At 44.4% G+C, this 24,837-nt stretch overlaps 1 protein-coding gene across 1 annotated transcript in view; it reads left to right on the top strand.

Annotated features, from left to right (window-relative positions):
* The window catches only part of GALNT17 (polypeptide N-acetylgalactosaminyltransferase 17), a gene marked incomplete at its 5' end in the record, with an annotated part of 214,860 nt that overhangs the window by 39,354 nt on the left and 150,669 nt on the right, over positions 1-24,837 (top strand). Inside the window, one exon of the mRNA XM_009645101.2 lies at positions 16,817-17,000. Within this exon, the coding sequence (XP_009643396.1) occupies positions 16,817-17,000 (184 nt within the window). The remainder of the gene's footprint in view (positions 1-16,816; positions 17,001-24,837) is intronic.

The following is a 24,837-nucleotide window of genomic DNA, read 5'->3' as shown; positions in this document are numbered from 1 at the left end:
TTTTTTTTTTTTTTTTTTTTTTTTTAACATAAAGAGCAAGTTACTTTCTGCAGACAATTACAGGCACATAAAGTATGGGGAGTTATGGAATGAGGTCTGCAATTGCTCTGTATTTATTTCAAAGTTCATATGGGAAGCATTTATCTTGCTTCTTTGTGGGTAGACATTCCTATGCAATCTGCTCTTTGGCACGGACCCCAGGGGCTCTGCGGGGCTGCTGCACCCCCCAACTGACACAGCCCACACGCAGCCCAGCGCTTGACAAATATTTGCATTTTCATTGCCTTATGATCTTCTTGTAAGGTAAGAGGTAGGTGATGCTTGGAAGTACTGGGTTTTATAGGCATTGAGGTTAAAGAATAAGAGAATTGTAATTACAGCCACAAAGTCCAGTCAACAGGTCAACGTGCCCTAGGAAGTTACGTGAGCTTCTCTGACAGTGATACCAAGAAATAGGTACGTGTTGCTTCTCAGATGCTAATAAAAGTTTCCTGCTGGTAATTCATGATGCACTTGCCTTTCCTTCCCCTCCTACGTTGCGTAGCCCAGTAGTAGTTAGCAGATGGGATTTTCTCTCCCAAATGAGATGCAGCTCGTCTCTCCAGCCCTGAGAGGGGAGGGATGTTCATTTTAGAAAACACAGGCAAGTGTTTAAAAATAAGTCAGTGGAGTGGAAGCCAGTGTTGGCTGGAGATGTGGGTTTTGACATTGCAAAAGATAAAAGCAGAATTGGGAAAATTCTGTTTAGTCCCTGAAGTCTGTCCAGTACAATGATCAAATCCCATACAGTTTACCAGTCTCAAATACAGCCTAGTCTGTGGTTACCATCTATTTTTTGTTTGGCGCTAGAACATGGAGCCCTCGGTCCAGGGTTAGATCCCTGCTGAGGCACGTACTGAGGGTGATAAATTTGTACTGATTAACATCATCTTCCTGGAGTCTTGCGCTCACCTTAAATATATTGCATTTATTGTTGTTGTCATTAGTATTTGTACCTAGGTAGTGTTTAGGAAGCCCAGTCATGTATCACAATCTCATTGAGTTAGGCTCGGTACAAATAAACAATAAAATGGCACACTGCTTCGTAGACCTTACGGTTAATGACTTAACTAATTAATCTGTGCAAAAAATTGAAGAGTTTGCCCTGAGACCTTTTGAAAAATGAGTAAACATATATCGTCCTTTTTTTCCTGTCAGATACTCCCATGCTGAGGTTTTTATCTCTGCTCTCGGGCATATGGAGCACAAGAACAGCCGGGCCGGGACACTGACTTGTGGCCAGCAGCATCTGTTCAGCCCCTGTTTCCTCAAAGAGCCTTCTAGCGTCTGTTCACCGCCGAGCCAGGAGCAGGCTGGCATTGAACACGCGCAGTGGTTTCCCTTTGGACTCGCAGGGAATCTGCACGGCTTGGTTGGTAGGAGGGTGAGGCTTAGTTTGGGGCAGGGGTCTGGGGCATGCTGCCTTCGTAGCACGTGTGCTGGTTCTCTCTTTCAAAAGACTTGGTCCCGGAACGATTGATTTTTGAGGCTCGTCTAGTTGAAATGAGCACCGCATTTCTTAAAAGAGTGCATGTATTGAAAATATGAAAAATTACTTGGCCTAAAGGATGTGACACTGTCCTCCTAAATGTACCCTCTCAGGAATCCAAACTTTAAAAAGGGAGTTTTTTGGGGGCTTTTTTTAGCAAGTTATTTTCTAGTAGTTCCTTTCTTGCCAGCCCCAGAACTATACCCAGTTTGGAGCTGAAACCTTGAGCCACACAAATATAGTTACTGTTTTTGTGCTGTGTTTTTGTGTGTGTTATTCTCCATTTCCCTTCCCCCCCAGCGTAGCTTGTTAAGCATCTGCATGCACATAAGAAAAAGCTTGGTTCAAACTGCTACTTACCTGCCTGGGACCTGGATTAGGGTTGTACTTTCAAGAAGAGATGACAGGCAAAAGTAGGTAACGGGCATGATGTGTCACAGAGAAAACTTTCCCTGCATCTGAAATGAGAACCAGTGAGTATTCAGTTCCAAATGGTAGCGACCCTTGGCAAATTGGTCAGTTTTCGGTAAAAAGGGATCTGTCTTCAGGCTTAGTGAAATAAGGTGAAGGGCTCCCGGGAAGTCAGACTGCTACGAAGCCATTAGTAATTTTGGCTCAGCAGTTCGGATGCTTGTTTTAATCTGTAGAAGAAGGCATGGAGAGTAATTGCCAGTATTGCAGTGCCTTCAGGTGCTGTCATGCGGGTTGCAAGCTGTGTGCCCTTCCACCCAGGGATGGTGACTTTGGTTTGCGAGGCAGATAACTTTTACTCATGCAAATTAATCTAACAGCTTGCTTTTAAGTTCATGCGGAGCGCAGCAAGCTGCCAGCAGCAAGTCTGGTTCACAGGTCCCTTCTGCATTTCCTCCAGGGAAAGCTCTCACAGAGTTAGGAAGTTAAACTCGGAAGTTACATTCCAGATTTAAAAGTCCTGCAGCCTGTGTTTCAAGCCCAAGTGCATACCTGAATTGTGGAGTGATGCCAAATCAGCACCAGCCTCTGAGCATGTTTAACTTGGTAGTCTGGAGTCTGGATTTCTGACGGTAACATGTTTCTATCAATAATTTGAAAACTGAGTGTGAGTCTATCCAGAGGAATAAATCCAGAGCAGCCGGGCATTATGCTTAGCATGGATGTGTAGAATAAATGCGTTCTGGTACCAGGATTGTCTGCTGGTCAACTCATGTGGCAGATTCAAGTGAGAAGGGTCAGTTTTGAGGCAGAGGGGGATGAATGCTGTCATCCATTAGATGCTTTAATAGCCAGGAACACCAATGTTCCCCTCTCTGATGGAAGAAGGTGCTTCAGCATGTGGGTGTCACTGGAGGATGTTTCTGAGGACCCTGAACACATGTAGGGGTCAGGTGCCCAAGAGGAGGGGTGGATCATGGCATAGAAGGCGTAGGAAAAGGGAAAAGAAGGGCTGGTGGCACGCAGGGTAGGGTTTGTGGATGGGGATCTGGGGCTGTGGTCTGGAAAGCCACTTGACCGTGGAGATGCCAGGAGGACCATGAGTGCAGGATGATCGTAGCAGTGCCTGGTGGTCAAAGTGGAAGCAGAGGCATGAGCTTCTGGTGTGACGGAAGACTTGGCACTGGAAAAGCAGCACTGAAGAGCAAGTGCTCAAAATACTTTAGTCTTCCACATTCCACTTTGAGAGTGTGTACTGTAAGCTAAAAATTTAAGCCCAAAAGATGAGTTGGGAGGGCACATCACTGCTCTCCCCATCTTTCCTTGCTTCCTGCTCAACATTGTTTGCTGTCTTTGAATTGTAGATCCAAGCTGCTCTTGGGTGTTATCAAAAGGTGATATATCCTTAATAAGTAAACGTGGAGGAGCAAATGTAATGCTTTTGGTTTTTCTCTTGACCCGCATCTGAAGCGGGAGCTGTGTTTTGCTCATAAATAAATAATTTCCCCAAGGAGAATGCAATCTCTGCTACTTGGGGTGTGTGAGAGGCTTTGTTGTGGCAAGCGGGAAGAAAAAAAGTGGCAGAACCTGGAAGGATGTCTTTGGGGAAGAGTGGGGGAAAAGAAACGATCCCCTTCAGCCCTCGTGTGAGCCAGGGGAGAGCGCGATCCTGTCCTGCTAGAGGAAGGTGTCCCCAGTTTAGGTCCTCGGCTCCCTTTGGTTGCCCTGAGCTCCTAGTAAGGTCTGGTTTTCATTCTCTGCTGTAAGAATTAGATTTGTAATAATTCTGGAGACTGTAAAGCAATACCCTCCTTTTCTGAAAAGAGCATCTTTTTAGGGCATCATTTCCACAGCATTTCCAGGACCTGCTTGAGCAGCGAAGGGATGGGGCTCAGGATTTGTCACCTCGATGTCTACTGCAGCTGCATTTTCCACTGGGAATCTGATTCCCTGGTAAACCTGACCTGGAAAAGCAAGGAGATACTAAATGAAGTTGGTGACCCTGGGTATTGTACAACCACCTCTTTTCCCCCCTTAAGTCCTTTAATCTGCTTAAGGGTGAAGAGGGCAAGCTTTGCAAGGTGGGTTTAATTGCGTTTCTCCCTAGATAGGTGGAAGAGTGAGAGGAAGATATAACACACTGTTTGAGCAGTTGCAAGATACTTCCTAAATTGGTTATGATGATGAATTTGGGGATTAATTAAAATACAGCCTTAACAACTTCTCTTTGCCTGTGTGTCTAGAACAAGCAATGGCAAGGCATTTAAATTTTTTTTTTTAACTGTTAAGTATCGACACAAGAAGAACATTCGATTCGCAGATGGGGGGCAGCTACAGGGTTACTCACTAGCGCAGTTTTTAAGAGTGAGTTCATTTATTTCATAGGAATCAGGGTGGGAGTCTCTGGCCTGATCTTGGCTCCTCCAGGGCAGGATCCATCCATGGCTTGGCATGGGCTGTGTGGTCCTGGGGACAGGAGGTGGCTGGTGGGGGGCCAGGGCTGAAGTGTTCAAGGGATGTGGTGTAGAAGGGAGACTACCGTGATCAGCAGGGGCTATAAGGGACAGAAAAAAGGTGGAGATAGGATGGAGAGACTGAAGAAGAAAGTGTGTGTGCTAGAGGACTGGGAGGGTGGGAGAGAAAATGGAGACGAGGATTGCGTCTGTGTGGGAAGTCGTGGCACCTTATGGCAAAGTTCCTCCAGTGAGGAGGTTTGGCAAAGGCCACATTTTGTGAGACCTCTTATTTTCTACTTGAGGACCAGAAAGCAAAGTGGCAAGCATGCACTGTCCCGATGTTGCTGGCACTGGGCATGTGCCTGGGGTGTGTGGGAATATCTGCTGCAGGGCAGGAGGCTTATGGAGGCTGGTCCATGGACACACCACGCACCTCAGTGCTTGCTCCACCTCTGGGGGCTTCTTGTCATGATTTTAATTGAAATCATTTCTCTCAGAAAAAGGCTACAAACACTCTGCTTTTGCAAAAACCAAATCCTGTCAAGCGCTGTAGCAGTTGGGGCTGGCATGCTGGATTGATCTGATCCTTCAAAATCAGCCATGCAGTGTTTGGCTCTCGGAGTGAGGTGGGCAAAGTACAGCTGCCATGCGATCAGTGCTCAGGTGTTACCCATCATTTGGTGATGGCCACTGATGAAGGAGGGCCTCTGGAGGAAGCCACCCTGCCATGCTGGCCTGTCCCGAGTCAAGTTCCTCGCCCCTTGGAACAGACTGCCTTCTGCAGGATTTGCTTTAGGGTTTGAGAAGCTTCTGCTGCTGAAACATAGCCCAGATTTTTGTTATGGAGGCATTAAGCGCTTTTATTTCATAGGGACTCAGATTCTGTCTCTAAACACTGATCTTTTCTGGCTCAATCACCTTGGACAAATTATTTTCTCTTTGACCACCTAGACAAGGAGTGAGGTATGTTTTCTCTTGTGTTCTCTTGGAGCACCAAACACAATGGGACCGAGACCCTGTTGTACCCATGTACCCTGTTGTACCATGTGTTTTACAAAAAGAACAAGGACAGTCCTACTTCAGGTAGGTTAAAAATCTGAGTCATATATTTAGCTCCCTCTCAGGAGTGCTTTGAGCATTAATTATGTTTTTAAAGCACTTAGTGCCTATCATCAGAAGCTCTCTATAGAAACACAAAGTTAAATAGTCACAGATCTGTGGCCTCTTAGGAATTGTTCCCATTGCTGTGCAGCATAACCATTCATCAATTTGCATGGATGGTGGAGAGCAAGCTCTGTTTCTCCTTCCTTGAGACCGCTGTCTGACAAAGCATTTAAGCTTATGCTTTACTTAAACACTTGAATAGTTTCACCAGTTCAGTAACTTGGGTTTGGTAGCAAATACTTGAATTTAAACAGAGCTCTGCCTTCACTGTGTGGAGACTAAGACATACCAGAGCAATTCCAGGTTTTTATCTAAGAGGTATCTATTGTGCTCGTATGTTCATGACAATAACACATTTATTACATAAAACACCTTGGATCCATTAATAGCGGATGGTTTTGGAGAATGCAGATGTGTACAAGAATAAAGGCATTGCAGTGGAGAATATTTCTCTCTGATGACCAAATTAGCGCCATTATTTCTGTCCTTAGATGTTGCAAGTCCTGGTGTGTCACCCCTATGACCCATTTGCAAAGCACAAACAGATGGGAAGAAATTTGAAGAGTAAAAGCCCTCTCTGGGGTGTCCTGTATGTCTGAGAGCACTGAACGCACACCAGTAAACCAACAAGAAATTGTCTCGGTTGCTGAGTGTGAATAGCATCTGAGCGCAGCCAGAACAACTATTGTAAAAGAAATTACATACACTAAGCAAAACCCTGTAAAAGAGACTTTCTTGACCTTAAGAAGCAAGTAGTAAGTTCACAGCTCAGTAAAACGCAGCATGTACACGCTTGCTGAAGATGCACGTTTTAACTCGGAGTTTCTCTTTCTGCAGCTATGTTGACGTAGTAATTTCATGTTGGCTTCAAGATGTTCGCTGCTCTTTTGCAAAAGCCCATTGTGGGCAATGTCATTGCTTCTGTAATATGTTGGTCTCTAAAGAATAGCTGAATGAGCAGATTTAGGGGTAGCCCAGGGAGAGAATATGGATCAACGGGCCCCTACAGAGAAACTTTGAAGCATGCTGAGGACCCCTCTGAAAAGTGGTATTTCTCAGCGTACAGTCCCACATACCTTTTTTTTCACTGATTCCCAACTTTTTGGAATGTTGTCTCAGTGATGTGGGTACTCTGCTTGAGGTCCGGGGTTATAAATACCACCCATGCTTGCCTCCTTCCCCCAGTCTTCAGGAATGGGAACTCGGGAAGGAGGAGGGAGCTGCTTGGTTGGCCTTGTCAACCTTTGAGGTTTTATGGCCTGACCTAGTGCAGCAGTTTGCTGACAGTCTCCAGTTTTCTGCCCTTTCCCATTCTCTGGCTCCCAGTGGCTCTGCAGAGGAGCTGGCACAGTTTGCGTGCTGAACATGTAACCTATCACATAACCAAAAAACCCCAAATGGAGTAGGCAGCCTTGTGTTTGTGATGTCTGTGCTAGAATGTGGTATTTCTTCATTTCCTTTCGTACCAAATGGCAACTATTTTTTCCTCTTTCCAAGAGGCTAATCTATAGAGAGAGGAAATGTTTCACAAAAAGAAAAACAAGAACATGCATTAAAAGAAACCACAAACACTAACAGCTTGTTACAGAAACACGATCTGGAAATAACAGATTCCTTGTGAAAATAAAAGTGCAAAATATTATTTTTAACCTTTGAATGGGGTTTTAAAAAAATGTTGGCTTGTGTGTTTGTGGGTTCTGTTCTCTTTCTGTTTCCATACTTGTTCCTGTGGCTCTGCCCTGGTTCCCCAGGGTAGTCCTATCCCACTGCGATGTAACTCTAGTCACAGCTTCTCTGGGGACTTAAGAGATTCTTGTTTCCCCACCTTTGCCTGTGTGGTCCTGTGCTGGCACTGCAGCTCAGCACCTCTGTGGCGTGCCCAAGCAGCAGCTCTGCCTGGATGCAAAAGGGTTGTGATAGGGGTGGGAATGGACTGCGTTACCCAAAGAAGTTAAATTTTGCACTGGAGCATAAAAGCAGCAATGTGGAGTCAAACAAAAGGTCCATCTGACCCTGGGTTTCTGGCAGCGGCTGATAGGAGTGACCACCCGGGGATGGATAGTTTGCAGAATGGCCCCACAAATCACTGCATCAGCACAAATGAGAGGGGCATTGTTTTGCTGCTGAGGGCAGAAGAGTTTGGGAACTTCTCAAGCTGCCTATAGTGCAGATGTTATCATAAGGAAAGTAGCCAGGTTTTCCTTTGTGCATTCTGAGGAGACCTCAGTTGCAGAATGACAGAATTGTGGAATGGTTTGGTTTGGGTTGGAAGGGACGTTTAAAGATCATCTAGTTCCAACACCTGCTCAAAGCCCCTTCCAACCTGACCTTGAACGCTTCCAGGGATGGGGCATCTGTAAATTCTTTGGGCAAAAGAGCTGCTCTTGCCATCTGTGCTGCTCCTGCTGCCTTCTCTGAGCAGGTCTTGCACGTAGACATGTGTCCTGCCAGACTGATTTCCAAGCAGCTCAAATAGGAAGGCAAGATAGTTTGTACTTGCTTGAATTGCAATCTACCTTCTAAAAATAAAGCTGCAGACAATTGCTTAATTCATCACCCAAACGGGCTCATAGTTGACCAGCATAAATATTCAAGATTGCTTTTACCCTTGGCCTTTCTCATTCAAGCTCCTGTGTCCCAAGCTATCTGATAGGCACTGCGTCAGGCGGCGTGTATGGGAATAGCTTGGGTGCTACAGCAAAGTCCATGAAGTGCAGAGTTAGCACTTAGGTATTTGCTGAATCAATACACCATTAGGTGCACGGACCAAGGACCTTGTCTTTCTTTTGAATGGTGATGCACCCTAAATTGATCTTTGGAGTTACTGGAACAGTATCATATTTTTAATGTGAAGTCCTGCTGTGTTTTATGTTATATTGCATTGTTAGGCTTCTAATACAGACTCTTCTTATGATACTTCATCAGGTTTTAGATAGCTGTATGTTAACGCATAGCAGATGTATTGCTGGACAAAGCTTTTAGTGTTGCTCTTTAGCGTCACTGCTGTCAATGTGAAGAGAAGCTGTGATATGTCGCTCCCATACAGAGAATTCGCCTCTCGCAGAGCATCTGTAGTAGCAGTCGCGTGCCTCAAGTCCCCCTTTTGTCCTGGAGACTCAGCAGGTAGCTCCCGGATTTATGGCTCGTAGGGGAGCAAGCATCCCTGCTTTTATGTGTTACTGGTCTGGTCTTAAGACGGGAAAAAGGCAAAAAAGGTCCAGAGGGAGAAGCCTGGGGTGTGTTTTGTCTGTAGCCAGTTGAGTGAGCAATGGTGGAGAGAAAGGGTCCTTGAAATAAATAGAAGGCAGATTGCTGACGCTAGAGTGTCCCACCCAGAAGGTGATTTTAAGCCATACAAATCCAGTTGTGTTGCCTCTGAATCAAGCTGGCGTGTCCCAGGATGCTGGGTTGGGCTGGGCTGACCTTGCTCTGCTATACTGGGTATCTGCTCGCTCTCTAATTTGGTCTCATTACTTGGGTCTGGTGTGTTGGGTGCTCCTCTATCAATTTTCCCCTCCCCTCGCTAACTGAGAGTGTTCTTTGCTTTCTCATTGCTACCTGGGCATGACAACTCTTCGTGACGGTTTATGCCCATTTAAAATAACAACGAGAAGATTGCTTTGGATTGTTCTAAGCACTTTATGGAAATCCGCTGCTGTGTGTTGGCGGGAAGTGGTTCTGCCTGCATCCCAGTAAGACTGAATCCTTGAAAGCAGGCCTTGGGCAGGGCTTAATAAAGTGAGCTCTCTGGAGCTCTTCAACATCTTGAACGTGGATGCAGTGTGCCTGGAGTCAGACATCTCGCTAAATGATCTTAGTGATGGTTTTGACCCTGATTTTCCTTTTTGTTATACAGTGTGATCTTCTACTTTCTGCCTTTTTTCCCCTCCTTCTCTCCAGTAAATAACACAGATATTTCCAGAGTATGATGGTCCCATATGTTAGTCAGAGATATAAATTGGTATTTGTGTCATAATGTGCAAGTGAGATTGCTACAACACATTCTTTTCTTTGCCTTTTCTGCAAATACACTTCATCCATCCCCCCTCGCAGATAGATCCAAGTCTGTTATCTGGATTTGAGAGTCAGCTACTGATGCTGCATATGTCACTCCATTATTTGGCAACTGCTTCAAATATATCAATGCCTTGCCTGCAAAACATATATCCTTCCTTACAGGGCATGTATCTTGCACCGGCTGATGTAACGATGTGGCTTATTACAGAGTATTTCATCCCCAAAAGCACCAGGAACCGCATGCCAGTGACAGGAGTCTCTTTTCCTACAGCAGATACAGGGATGCTTTGGGGTGCAGCCGTGGGGCACGAGGCGAAGGTGGGAAGAGCACGGGAAAGCTGTATCCATTCAGAACCATGCTGAGGGCAGCAGAATGTACCTGGTCATTTTGAGATGAGGTTTGAACACCTGTAAGCGATGGGCCTCCGGGTTTGAATTTCTCATTTGAAAGGGGGAGCTCCCAGTAGCAGGGCATCTCCTGGGGTGGTTATGTCCATACAAGCACGGGAAGAGCATTGCCCTAATTACATTGCCGGGAATGCTTCACACAGGGTTTTCCTTAGGATATAAATCACCTTCAGTCTTGTCTTTTGTATCTGACCAAGATGTCTATGCACATGTCTCCCATTGAAGCACTGCCTATTCTCCCTGCTGAGCTGCACAGAGCCTTTCCTAGCCAGGTCTCTATGGTTTTCTGACTCTAAACCAGTTCTGTTGCCAAGTCCTGCCTTTTTTTTTTTTTTTTTTTTTTTTTAAACAAGTTATTTTAAAAACGTGAAGCAGGATTGTAGATGCTAAAATCTTCAGACTTTCAGGGAGCATATATCTTTATCCAAGCTCTTCTAGTCCCAGGTTTTAGAATCAACTAAATCATTCCTCTGAACTAAGCAGCCTCAGCCAGTTGAAGGTTTTCTGTTATTTTGTGCCTGAGGCGAATCTTGACTGGGAAATTATCGTTTCCAACCAGAACTTGGTAGTGTAATGGCCTAAACAGGGTGAGACTGGCTTTGAAATTCTCCTGATGACTCTAGTCCTCTTGCAACAGGTGCTGAGCCTCCCTCTGGCTCTGAAGGTAATTTTTCTGTGTTTCCATTTCCATATAGATAAGAAAACTTCAATTCTGAGTATGTGTGTGTATGTACATATATACATATGTATGCATATAAATGTATATTTATGTTAAAATATTTCAAATGAGACTTCAAACTCTGTGCAGTCTGTGCTCTCCTCTTCCCTCCTTTTCGTAGAGTACAAGGTGGGAAGAAACCTTGACGTTGTCTGACTGTTCCCATAATGGCCTAAGCGCAGCTGTACTTAAATCAATCTCGATACAGATGCTCATCTAATCTTTCCTTAAATATATTTAATAATGAGGCGGTGTGCCTGTCCTGGGCAGCCTGTTTTGGTGCTTGCCTGGCTGGGCTGCTGGAAAACGCGCACGATTCTCGCACACCCACCCATCACCGATATTTAAGTGAAATCTTATTGGTCTGCTGGACAGATTCATTTTGGTGAGAGTTATTCCAATAATCTTACATACACTGGAGCTTTTTTAGAGATGAAATATGTTGGATTACAGGTAAAATATGCTATATTTTCAGTTAGTCTGTCTGGATAAAATCCCTGCTTGCCAAGCATGGGCCCAGCAGCATTCATCTGCTGCTTTTTTTTGAGTTCACATTTGTCATTCGGCATGAAGCCAGAGGTTTGAAATTTTCTTGAAACCACCTTTCAGCGGTCACAATGTTTGTTTTTTATCTTTGCGGTAAACCAACAAATCATTTGCATAGCAAGGGACACCGAAGAGCTCTGTGGGTCCTTGCAGCTGAAAGAGATGTTCAGATATGCTGAAAGCTCACCGGAAAAGTACTGTCCAAATGGACAGTGATAGCACTGGTCCTTTAGCAAGGGGGATTTGTTGGAAGCCTGCTGCGGCATCTGATTTTGGTGATATACTGGGGTTTGATAAGTGGTCAGCCCTGGGAAAAACATACCTAGCATGTACGCTGAATAAAATTGTACAGGGTTCAGGGGAATACTCATTTTTCACTGGGAGTCTAGTATTTAAGCTCATTTTTAAATTTATATTGGTTTGTGGGTTCCTCCCCCCAAGAAAGTGATCTGTTATCTTCTAATGCCTTTACTACTACTTTTGGTTTCCTTTGCAAGATTGTAAGGGTGCTCTTGGGAGGCAGCGAGAGCAAAGGAAGCCAACAGAGCTGGTTGTACTTGGTACTCCCCAGCCAATTTCCATAGCCCTTTAACAGCGCCTGGTTGCGTGTTACAGGCAGAGGAACTTGTCTTCTTTAGTCTAATAAACAAAAGGTCTGAGCAAAGATTGGGGGGAAATGGTGTAAAAACTGCTGCGTGGAGAAAAGAGAAAATCCCAGGTCTCAGGTTCCACCAAAGCTGCAGAGGAAAATTGGTGCCTGTTAGTCTGCCAGTTACCCCTATGGTTAATGAGTCCTCCCTTTAATAGTCTGTGTTTGCAGCCATCAGCAGGACAACACTAAAAACTTCAGCAGTTTTCCGTAATTTCTAGAATTACCTATGACATTTCACCCTTTGGTATCTATTCTAGTTTCTCATAAAATACCCCTAAAAGCCCATCTGTTGTATCCTCCCTTCCCATTTCCACAGAGAGGTCATGCAGAGGCCTGTCGCGTAACACACGGCGTGTCTTAGGCCATTTACCTCATCAGTTTTTACTTTTTTTACCCTGCGTCAGAAATTTCTCATTAGCCTTCAGATCTCTGGCTGAAGTGAGGCCAGGAGCACGTGTCCCTAGGAGAGCTGTTGCGGCTGGAAGATCCATGGTGCTTAGCTTAAATAAGAGCTGTACTTTTCAAAGACACCCACTTTATTTTTTCTCTTTATGCTTCCCTTATTTTTCAGTATTATTTATTTCTTCTGGAGGAGGAGGGCTTCATGTTCCTCATTCCTGTAGGAATGTGCCTGTCAATCTGAGCTGTATGTACCCTGCAACTCATGCAGCAGGACGACATAAATAAGGAAGGATGCAACCAAAAAATTTGTTTTTCCAGAAATCTTTCAGATATTATTTCCTCCTGTTCTTTTCCCTCCTCCACTCCCAGTGTTAAGACTCAGGACCCCTGTTTCTCAGAAATGCTTTTCAATTTCGGATACTCTTCCCTCTTCCCTAGCTCGCCTAACAGAAGACATTTCCTCAGCTAAGGTTTGTATCGGTAGGGTTAACGTTTCCCTTCATCTAGGCTGACATGTAGCAAAATGCTTTTCCAACATGCCTGCTGCCTGGGGAGCCTCTTTGGCTGGGTGCTTTATAAATGAAGGCTGTGTATCACATTATATTGTATTTTACCAAAGGTTTTCTCTATCTTGGAAAACTCTTGCCTCCTTATGAAATATATCACCAGTTTAAGGTGAGAATAATATACTTACTATAACTGTACTCAGTCTAGGAATAATTTTGCTGTAGAGATTAAATTTTTATATCACCTTGAAGAAAACCAACTCTTTGTCAGTCCCCAGGGGATCAGATGTCTGGATCTCAGCAGCTCTAAGTGATGTCTTTTTTTCCCTTCTATTCCTGCAGTATAAGAGCAATACACTCCTTTTGTCCCAAAGTTCAGATGTGTTAGGAGATTCTGGGAAAAAAAAGGAAAAAAAAAAAAAATCCTCTTTTCATTTCTAAGGTACTTGTTGGGTGAATGTGGCTTGAGGATGAGTGAAGCTCACAACTGCTCAGAGCTCTGATCTACACTGAGCATCTCATCTTGATGCAGCCCATTACCATCTCATGAGCTTGCAAAATTCACTAGGGAGTGAATTCACTCCAAAGATCAAGATTTTTTGTGAGGGATTAGCACTGTTTATCACTGTAGATAGGCTGGAGCTGACATCAGGAGAGACTTTCTGGCAGCCGTTCAGCACTTCTGCTTTGGTGTCTGCCCAGAATGATGAAGGTTTTGGTCTGTGACTTGGGAACAGCTCTGACTCTTTGCTTTTTTGCCCAGTTCTTCAAGGAAATAAGCTGATGGGATTGTGCTCTTGCTCTTTCTTGCTCATTGTGTCTGTGTGTGTAACTTCTGGCCCTTCCGGGCCAATTTCAAACAGGTTTGGCAAAGGGGGCTGGAGGTTTTCAAAGCATAAAGAGGTACAAGCGTGTGCTGGTACGAGGCCGTGGCAGGAGGCTGTGCTGGAAGGCAGCGCTGGAGAGCTGGGTGCTGGGAGCTTCACTGGGGCTTCAGAGGTGATCTCCCCTTTCTGCTCCTGCCTCACCAGGGGCACTTCACCATTCGTTTGCAGCGTTACGCCATTTGAACATGATACGCGAGATTGCTTATCCTTTGATTCCCAGGGAGCATTTCCACGCAGGCTGGGAAGGGCAGACAGAAAGTGGAAGAAGGTGTATGTGCTACCTCCAGAAACAAGCAGCCTGTAGCTCGCTGCTCCTGACGCGGGCCGGGGCCCTGCTGCGGTGATGGCAGTGTACGCAGAGACCGAAAAAGGCAATTCGGAGGCAAGGCGAGCCCTCACTTAGGCTTGGGAAGCCTGAGGGTGTCCGTGTGTACCTCAGACGGGGGTTAATGCAAAGCGCCAGGAGCTCCCTGCCAAGGAGGAGCTTCCCCTGGGTTCCTGCCTGGCCGAAGGAACCCCACGGGCTGGGCTGAGGATAATTCCTGAAGTTACAGTAAAGGCCTCTCTAGCCTGCAGAAATGTGTGCTTCTTTGTCCAGCCTAAAGTGGGGTAAAGACGAATGAACGAATGGATTGGCTGGGTGAGGGTCTGCTGTAACCGTTTGTTTTCAGTCCTGCCTCTCCTGAGGCATCTTTCTAGCCAGTTGGAACCAAATTTCTTCCTCTTCTGTTTGGACGCAAATTATCTTTCTCGCCAGACATTACTTGAATCTTGCTTCTAAGTGCCGTACAGCAAAGTGGCATCCCAGCTGCACGGATGAACCTTTCTGACAGCCTGAACTGGAGGATGAAATGTTTAACCAGCAGAGAGACAGACACGTAGATCATCCCTGTCACATCACACCTGGGAATATTCATCTTTGTGACTATCCCTGAGGGTGCGTTTGCTATCCTGGGTGTCATTGAAAGAGAGGATGATGGTGTCACGGTAGCGCCCTGCCCAACATGTATGAATCGATCACCTTAATTGATTCCTTTGGTTAAATGACACGGATTTATCTGTACCTCCTGAGACAGGGTTTATAGCAGTAGAAGGACTGAGAAGTTTGTATGCAGAAATAAGGGCATATACTTAGTGAGGAGAGAGAAATGTATGCGGGGGGTGGTGGTGGTGGTGGTGTGTCTAGCTGTCATGATTATGGTCTTGGAATAAAGCAGTTAATGGCATTATAGGCTCATCAGTCAAAGCTGCTGAATATTAAGTCATGTCTTGGCATTTCTCTGGTGCCTCTGCAGTCAACAGAGAGGCTTCGTTTCACCAGGACCTTCATTTTGCCTTGTCTGTGTTTCAGTCTTTCTGGCCAAGAACTAGCACTGCTAGACAGTAAGGCAATTTCTTACAGATTTTGGTGGAAACCTTTCATGGGAAAGCTGAAGAAGAAGGAATTAAAATTATAAACTGAATTTCCATTAGAATGTGTCTGTTACGGTGGTAAACCCCTCAGCAGATGCACTGAGGAATCTGTTTTGTCTTTTTGATGTAACAAGAAGCAAGATACGATCTAGGGTACCCTAAGGAAATGTTTGTATCTACAGGCACACTGTTCCTGAGTAGAAAAGGTCTGATTCTCATAAAGGAAAAGATATTTTGAGAAGACTTGTCTCTTCGTGAGAATATTTTTTTTAAAAATGCTGTTTTAATTCTGCTGAAGTCTGTGTCTGAAATGAAATTGGTATTTCTTTGTAAGCAAGCTGAACTGTGTCCCTCCAGCCGTTTTCTGCAGACCAGAAAGTTTCACCTTCCCAGGCTTTCTTGACTTACTCCTCTGGCTGTTGCTGAGCCTGGAGATGGAGAGAGGCAGCTTGGATATCTAATCCATCCACACGTCGCAGCCAGCTGCTCCTTGCAGTTGATTTGTTGTTATTGTCCTCGGATGAAATCTAATCAAGCCCAGTGCGGTCAGAGGGACTCCATCAACTCTCAGAAGCTCCCTAGCAGGGAAGGCTGTTTAGAGGTGCCTTGTCAGAAGGAATAATAATAATAATAATTTCTATTCAAGTGCTTCAAACTGTGATTTACATTCATAGGTGATTTTCTTACTGCCTCACAATACTGCTTCTGGAGGAAAAAAGTGTTTTGATCTGTGTCTTGTAGATGGGGAGGCGCAGAGAGTTTTGGCCAGGACAGTGGAAATCCGTGGTAGGTTTGGGAGCTGACCCACGCTCTTAGATCATGAAGCTCCGTGCATAACCTCAAGGTTCTGGTCCCTTCCTAAGCATTGGTGGTGATGACACTCTGTTCTGCTCTGAGCCAGGGCTCTTCTATTAAAACAAAGGGGAATATACCCTGGTGTCTTTATCTTTAAAAAAAAAAAAAAAAAAAAAAAAAAAAAATCAACAAAATGATCCATAAAATTTTGTTTGGTTTCTGACAAAAAAGAAGAGTGTGAGTCTTTGCTAATGAAAAATATTAACATTCCAGGTCTCCTATATAATAAATAATAACATGAGCATGAACTTGGCTTCCTGCAATCGCTACCAGATCATCCATATAGCTCTTTTTGTACAGCTCATTTTGAACTTTGCCTGTTTCCTTCAGCTATGTAGATATAAATAAATAATTTTGCTTGATAAAGGTCTGGGAATGCTATACTTTAAAAGATAAGAAAGCTTTGAGGGGAAATTGTTTTTAAATCCATAACATTTGTATGCTGTTCAGTGTTCATACTGAGCAGAAATTCATTCAGTTGGCAGTTAACCAACGCTGTTTTATTCTTATTCTGTGTTCAACCTATCCATCTCCTGGGGACATCTAACCTTATATGTAATTACCTCTCGGAGAGTGGGAAGGAGGCCTAAATAACCTTCCTAACAACTAAATAAATGCACAGATCCCAGGGACAGGTTATCAGTTGGATGCTGGTGGCAGAGCTATCAGGAACAGTGTCTGAGCCATGAAGAATTTCAAAATTTGAGTCCTCTTCTTTCCAGCATTGGGTTTTGAAATATTTTCAGAAAACCAAAATAAAACACCCTGATTTTTCAGATTATTTTTGTTTCTTTGATAGCTTGGAAATAACAGTGATGAATTCTAACAGTGATGGTGGCTTTTTTTCTCTTAGGTCTGTCCAAGTCACTTGGTCTCATTGAAGGCTATGGTGGACGTGGTAAAGGTGGGCTCCCAGCCACCCTGTCCCCTGAGGAGGAGGAGAAAGCAAAGGGACCACATGAGAAATACGGCTACAACTCCTACCTCAGTGAGAAAATTTCACTGGATCGTTCCATACCGGATTATCGTCCAACCAAGTAAGTACTGGTTGCTCCATGAAGGAGTGCATGCGTTCAGGTACCATCTGAGAGCCAGGAGTGATGGTTGCTTTCATATTCCGGTGTGGTACTGTTCCTTCTTCCCTCCTTATCGTTCACAGGGCCGTGCTCAGTAACGAGCAACCAACGTAGTTTGGCTGAAACTGAGGTAGCTCATAAGGACGATTTATCAGGGGAAAAAGGCGAATTTCTTTCTACTCTTCTCTCACTTGCTTTTTATTTTCTGAAGCAATACATTATTTAGGGTGGTAGTAATGTGATCAGAAGCTCACATCTGCTTTCATCAGCAAAGGGCTGTTCACTGCACTATTGGCCTTTGGTGTTTATTACCCTGTAAATGTGTGCAGAGGCTCCCTCTCTCCTCCCTTGTCATCTCCTTCATGTCCCTGCAAGACCTCCGGGGCTCTCTGGTTGCCCTCATGCTCCTGCCTGTGCAGTCTTCTTCCTGGAACGCTGCTGTGGGATGTCCTGTTGGAGATCTGTGCAGACGCCTTTGAAGGGAGCCTGGTGGCTCTGGTGGCAATATCCTTCCTCTACTATTTTTCCAGAATGACCTTTTAAAATGATGGCGATGATGATGTTTACCTGCTAAGCACCGCAGAAGAATAGACTTTAAATGAGATGCCAAATCATTTTTTGTTAAGAGTGTGAGAAAAGACAGGCTGTAAGTTTATCTTTATGAAAGTTAATTTGAGATACGGCTAGCAGAGTGTTCCTCAAAATAGGAAAGTGTCAATTTGTCCAGGCCTGGAGTGAAATGCCTGATAAAAAAATGAGCTGAAAGAGATTTAGATTCTGAAAGATATGTGTCCAATGCCTGTGTCATTAGGACAGTGACAAAGCCATTGCTTGGCATCTGCAAACCATTGAAAATCATGCAGCAAGGGGATGCAGCTACATGTCTCCAGTGTACTGGCAAATTGTTAAGGATGTGAGAGCATGGAGAGCTTTTGTTCCTTCACTTCTCTGCATGCTGCATGAATTTCAAGCAGCCACTCAGAGTTTCCAAGGCTGTCAACCACTGACAACAGAAATATTTGGATGAGTTCTCAAAGAAACGGAGGCCCAGCCTCCAATTCTGCTGGTACGGTCCGTCTGGGCAAAATGCATTGCAGGTACAAATTGCACCCTTGGTGATATGATATGCAAATCCCACTACAATGACAAATCCTTGAAGTGAGACCTTCTCTAGCAGTTACCTGAGTCTGAGCTGCTTATTTTCATTTCTCATCCAGAACTCTGACTTCTAGCAGAGCCAGCGTTACTTTGTGAGAACTAATTTGAGAAGTAATGTTTTTTCAGATCTTGAGGGGAAGAAAAGGATTAATTCTGACATTTTTAGGTTTGCATTGTATTCTTCCTCAGTGCCACTGTCCATCATGTCATGGGAGGGCAGTGGAGAGGACAGAGCAGACACAGCAATTTATTAAATATGCATCATTTTGGAGCGGCACTAATAATTTGGAGAGAATTTGTGGGTACTGACTGCAGCTGCATAACTTAGTGTCTTTTATCTATGTAATAACCCAAACACACTCCTGAAGTTATTGCTTTTTTTTTTTTTTAGGGATCAATTGTCTTGGTATTGTAAGAGAGTGGTTGGTCTGGTTATGAAACAGGCTTGAGTTTGCTGGAGGATTTGAAAAGTTTCAGCTTTTTCAACTTCTGACTTCAAGATCCATTTGCTATTTTGTGCATGCCGTTTTATGGCTAATTTTATGAAGGGTTTAATACAAACCATTTAAGTCAAGTATCCTGGTCTCTGGTTAAAATAGATTCAAGTCAAAGGAAATTAGCCTAAATGGTTTCAGAATTGTGGCATTAGTGGGGAAAAACTGTTGAAACCCCTCCAGCTGATAAGCATTACAAAGTATGTATTAGTTTTAAATATCATAGTGAAACCTGTTTGGTTCAACTAAAGGCTGTTCAGTGTCCGGAATGCCAATGGACTCAGACTGTTCCTAGCAGCAGCTGCCACTCATGGGTTCTTTTTTTAAAAAAAATTTCCCCTTTTTTAAAGAAAAAGATTAATGTGGTCAAGTGTCATTCTCCTGAGTGCTGAGCTATGCTGGATCAGACCTCTTAGTTCTTTTCCTGCCCCCTCATTGTGACTGTGGCCAAAGTGAGGGGGAGCAAGGGGAGTTTAGGGGACATTTGGCATGTTTTGTAATCTTCCTGTGTTCAGACTCCCTGCACCTCGCGGTCAGCATCACCGCGCGTTCAGAGATGGTCAGAGTGATTTGCAGGCAGATGTTGGCAAGCAGGAGGCATCACGATTGCAGCTGATGGCCCTTTGAGCCCCTGCCCAGAGGCAGCAGAAGGGACAGAGGTGAGTTCCCTTGGAGAAAATGGTCCAAGTGGCGTTGGGTGCAGGGTGGTGCTTAGGGGAAGGTAAGGTCTTTCCCAGGGCTGGGAGCAGGGGTAGAGTACCTTGCTTGCCTTGATTTGGGGAGTTGTGGTGTCTCTTCTTGGTAGTTTGGATTATCATCTTCATTTTGGTTGTAAAATGTAGTTTATTTGAGAGATTTTCTCAGCTGGGGCTGATTGCCTGGGCTGGAAGGTAGCAAGTCTGCCCTGCTGTTCACCTCTTGAGCAGTATTGGGCTTTACTGGAGTGCATCCCAAAAACGTGCTGCTGATCGTATGGATACACAGAATATGTGTGTGGTACTAATACCATAAGGGAGCTGTGCCTCTAAGACCTTAGTCTTGAGCTCATTAATACTGATGTTTCTGATCCCGGCCTTCTGCTGGGCAGGAAAGGTTGTGTTGGGTGTGCAATGCAATGTGCTTTTAGAGCCAATCAGGTAATGGTGTCACATTTTGGATGACAGAGAAAGCTACTCTCTTTGGCGAAAATAAGGGAGGACTAGTGTTTGGGTGTAAGGGACCTTATTTCAGGTCCTGCTGTGGAGCAGTGGTGTAATGAGGTAGGCATAGGCAACGCGTTTCTGTCTTGCTTGATTAGGGTTTTGGATTTTACAATGAGATTCCTGTGTGTTCTGGAAAACAATTACTGTTTCTAGATTGGAAGTACCCAAGGTGCTGCACGCAGACTGCAGGACTTCTACACAGATAACAAAAATTAAAAAAAAAAAAAAAAAAAAAGAGCTGGAGAGATTTTCTTCATTTTTCTGCAAAAACTGTTGAAGGACATGGCTGATCTGTGAGTTTTATTGTTGATCAATTCACAGCATTTTCTGTTTGCCTATGAAGGATGGGGTGACTTAAGAAGTCGTGTTGTTTTCTTTATTGAAAGTGAAGCATATTTACATGGGATCCTAGGGGCTGCTAACATTCCCTGCTTTGATACTAGATTTTATGCACCTTTATTTCATTCTGTGAGGTCTGATTTAATGGGAACCCTTCCTACACGTAGCGGGAAAATAAAAATTGCTGTGTTAGATCAGCCTGCCTGTCCATCTTATCCAGTATCTAATCTCTGATAGTGGAATTACCAGATGCTTCAGGTTGAAGAAATCATATTAAGGAAAACTATGAAATAATCTGCCCATCTGGTACGTTCTGTCTTCTCTATTCTCTCTTTCAATCCTATCTAATATAAATGTGGAGTTCTCATTATCTCTTTTAAAAGTCTGTTCCTTTCTGGAATCCTGCTAAGCTCTGATTCAGTGGTATTTTATGGCATTATGGGATTAAGAAGTAGATTTAATTCCTGCTGCTACGAATCTCTCAACAGCTGTTCTCGTGCGGGCAAGCTTCAGGATGTTAAAGTGAAGAGAAAAGCGGTGTAAGTGGTAAGCAACTTCCACAGCTTGGTTTTCAGAGGTTTCGAGGGCTTCCTAGCCAAGAGACCCTACCCCTTCCTCCTGCCTTGTTGGGTCCTGCGTGTGAGCGAGGCATGGCACGGAAAAAGGTTGGGGTTGGGTATGGGGAGCTTGATCTGCTTTTGTGTTTTCACAGCATGCACCTGGTAAAAGGTTTGCATTTACTAGCTGGACCACCCGGCCTTGGAGCAATGTCCTGGGTAGAGCTATGCCATCACCTGGAAGCCATTGCTAAAGATGAAACAGTTACATATCACTGACTTGATTTTAATTTTTCCCAGTGGTGTGTTTGGGGATTGAGTCAGAGTCATTACACTCAAGTGTCTCAAGTGGCTGAATCACCCGTTTATTTCTGTAGCTGCCTTCCTTGGGAGCCTGGGAGCAATTGGAGGTTTTTACACCATCTGGCGTTAGCTGGTTTTATTACCAGCGACTTCTGTGTGGCAGCTAGATGAAAGTCTTTCTTTGGGACAGAGTGGAAGAGACAGATAGTTTGAGAGAAGACTCTGGGTTTTCTTTGACAACTTACCTAACTTGAACTAAATCCATTCTTGATTTTATTTTTATTTAAAGTGGTCTCTGTGTGCCCTTTGGGGGCTCTCAGCATGTACATACTGGGTGCTAGAACATATTCTGGGGTGCAGGGAGCAAGCTCTAGTGGGAGGCACTGCTCCCTTTGGGGTCTCTTCCACCCTTGGACAGCCTCTTGCACTCTACCATGGGGCTACCTTTGGGTCTCAGCCTCCACTCAGGTTACTGGGGTGTTGCAGGGCCCAAGAATTGGATTTTGGTTTTATAATCAAAATTGAATACATCTTTGGAAAATCATGAATGCAGATGGAATTTAGATACATCAGGACTGTCTGGGAGGATGGGCCTTGGAGACCTGTAATTCAGTGTCATGCCTGTGAGACCCCATCTGCTTCACACTTCTCTTGTGCTGGACCCAAGACATTCTGGTCCTGCGCTGGCTTTATCTGCTCTCAGGGGCTTCCCCTGCAGGCTCCCAGGTGACAATGCTTTGTGCGAGGCTCAGCCTGTGCCTTGTGGCTGGTTCTTATGGGGCTCAGGAAAGTCTCTGTAGGTTTCATGTGCTATCATTTTTATTTATTTTCTTGTGAAGAAGGGAAAATGTTTTCCACTATGGAAATAACTAGGAAGACCTGGCTTTGCAGATGCCTTTGTCTCAGTTTTCTCTTGTACCAAGATACTGAAATGAGATACTTTCTCAGCACATATCATGACTTAGGCAGGAGGCTGCCCTGTGTGCTGCTTCATATATCTGGCATCACATTTGTGTGTCTCATTTCTTCCTCAAAATAGAAGGCATACAACTTCCTTCAAGCTTTGTCTGAAGCAAAATGCTTTCTGCCTTTCCCCCCAGCCCAACTGACCATGTTCTTTTTGGTAGACGTGGCTGAGATCTGCAAATACTATTGCAGCATGTCAGAGCACTCTTTATTGGTGGTTTCTTTGAGTTTTTAGGAGCTGGAACATTCCCGGAGTCGCGCATTTGTGATATTATGCCAGTTACTTAGTCATGTCCTGCCCTAGGGTGTTTAGCCACGCTTGATGAAATGAGTCTGAGGAGGAGGACAGTGCTTAAGAAGACAAAACCAAGCTACTTGAATTATGCTGGTGATATTTGCTGGGAAATAAGAGTTTCATGACTGTTTATTTGTAGCCGTTGCTGTTTATTGCAAACAAAGGAGGTCGAAAGAGCTCTTTCTCTCTTGCATGCACAATAGTTATTTTACCTTTTGCAGAGAGGTCTTTGTGTTGTGATGGGTTTTTTTTGTTTTGTTGTTATAATCCTACATACAAACAATGGCAAGGAAAAGAGAGACAAGATGCAGTGATTTTTCATCATCAAATAACTGAAGGAAAATCTAGTGAGGAATCAAGACTGTGTAAGAAGACCATGACTGTTTGAGATGTGAAATTCTGTTTGAACAGCACGTGGGAGTGTATGAAATGATACTTTCATCTCTTGGAAAAAGTCAGAACTATCTTCTCTCCTATTAGATAGTTGTGGTCTGATCCAGTGCTGTGTGAAAAACACTCTTGCCCTTGGCTTTTTACGGCTTAAGCCATAAAAAAGGAAAAGTAGTATTTTCCAATACTTGGAAAGATGCCACCTGAAAATTTTCTGGGAGAGCAAGTAAAGAAATCAAGCAGTGAGTATCAGTGTCAAAGCTCTGGCATAACAGAAACGTGCCTCAGACCAAGGCTTACCAAAACCAGATCGGGTTTGCAGTTCAGAGACGAGTTGCTGGATATTTTCTGTCCCTGCATGCCACCCTGCCCAGTCTGCCCAACCTCTGTGTGGCTTTGGGTGTTTTTATTCTGCCAGGCTGCACGTGCTCCTTGTGCTTGCCGGAGGAACAACTGAGGCTGTGCTGAACCTGTCCCTTCTCTGCTCTGAGGGTCACGAGGGTAGGAGGACACTTGCAAACCCAGATGCAAACCTGAAACAACTTGATTTTTCTTTCTCCAGCATCTTCAAGGCACTGGAGATCAGAAGAGCTGCTGCTGCTGTGCTGTGCGTGCAGGCACTGCCTGGCGCCGGGGACACCACGTTCACCACCTGCCCCCCCCCAGGGACTGTGCTGCAACTTTTGGTGACTTTTGATGATTTGCACGAGAGGAAAAAGCTGCGTTATCGCTGCATTGCTTTTCCAGTGCTAATACAAACCAGAATAAATGCTGGAATTGATCTTTATTCCTCAGCGCATAGCAGCATACGTGTATGGAGAGATTTTTATTGGACTTCCACTAATTCTTTTTCTTGAAAACTGGGCAAGTCAAGTCTCTAAAGACACACTTTTCCAGCTGTGCTTTGTATTTGCTGATTGTTTTTTCTGCCTGTTGCTGTGACCTCTGGGAGCCAGCCCCAGGGCACAGAGCAGCACGCTGTCTTGTACATGTGGGCAGGTGGGGTTGGCTCCGCTGAGAGCTGTGAAAAATCACCCTAAAACTGCAAGTGTCGGGCTTCCTACTGAAAAGCTATGGGGGTTATTTTTTACTTCTATTCTGAATTTAGATAGGGACACAGAACAGCTTTCTCTTTTTTTTTTTTTTTTTTTTCTTCCCCTTTTCTTTTTTCCTTTTTTTTTTTTTTTTTTTTTCCTTTTGAAGTGAGGCCGTTGAAGTGTGACAACCCTGAGTGCTCTGTGTGGGGTCAGAAGTGCATCAGGAGGCGTCGGGTGCTTAGAAGCCCCAATATCTTCTTTAAACTCAGTCAGTAAGAAAGTGCTTTTGGGAACGTAACTGTGGAGTTTGTTTAGTGGCTGTAACGAGATACTCTTGCTGTTGTTATGCTGCATCGTGTAATCTTGAAACGTTGTGACTGTGGATTTATAGCCATGGTATCTACATTTTTTTTACACAATAGATTCCACTAATTGTCAATTTTCCCTTCCTGACTACAAAATTATTCCCTATTCTTGCAAGTTTGGAACATGATGCTTCAGGGAAACTTCTATTTATGAAGTGTTCTATAAAACATTTACTAATGTAAATAATAAGTATTAGCATGCACTTTTGGCTGAGGATTGGATTAATGTAATTTAACAACGTGCTTTTGTGCTCTTCTGAACTCCGGTGCTGAAAACCACCTGCATTATCATAGATACTTCTGATTAAACTATACTTGTGAAAATAAATGAACCAAATTAAGCTTTTGATGCACTTTTCAGCTGGTTTCCAAAGAAATCAAAGCTTGCATCTTTGTGCTACAGATCTGCTCCCATGTATTGCAGAGAGCTTTTCTATTGCCCCGGGAGCTTTTGAGTAGGTTACATATTCACAGCCAAAGCAGGCAGAGGTAGGAGCCAAACACTGGTGGCTGAGAGCATCCTGAAGCAATTTATTTAGTGTTCCAGCATCCGTGGCAGTCTCGTGTGCTGGCTGGCCTGGCCGGCGGGTTGCTGCTGGTCTGTGTGTGTGCAGCACTGGGAAGGGCGGAGGGGTGGGTGAGCTTGTCCTGCAGGCAGCAGCTGGTTTCAAAGGACACTCAACCACAAGGAG

The sequence above is a fragment of the Egretta garzetta genome, unplaced genomic scaffold (assembly GCF_000687185.1).
Source record: "Egretta garzetta isolate BGI_Z169 unplaced genomic scaffold, ASM68718v1 scaffold108, whole genome shotgun sequence".
Taxonomy (NCBI): Eukaryota; Metazoa; Chordata; class Aves; order Pelecaniformes; family Ardeidae; genus Egretta; species Egretta garzetta.
Note: the sequence above shows the minus strand (reverse complement) of the source record. Positions and strands in the feature narration are given on the sequence as shown.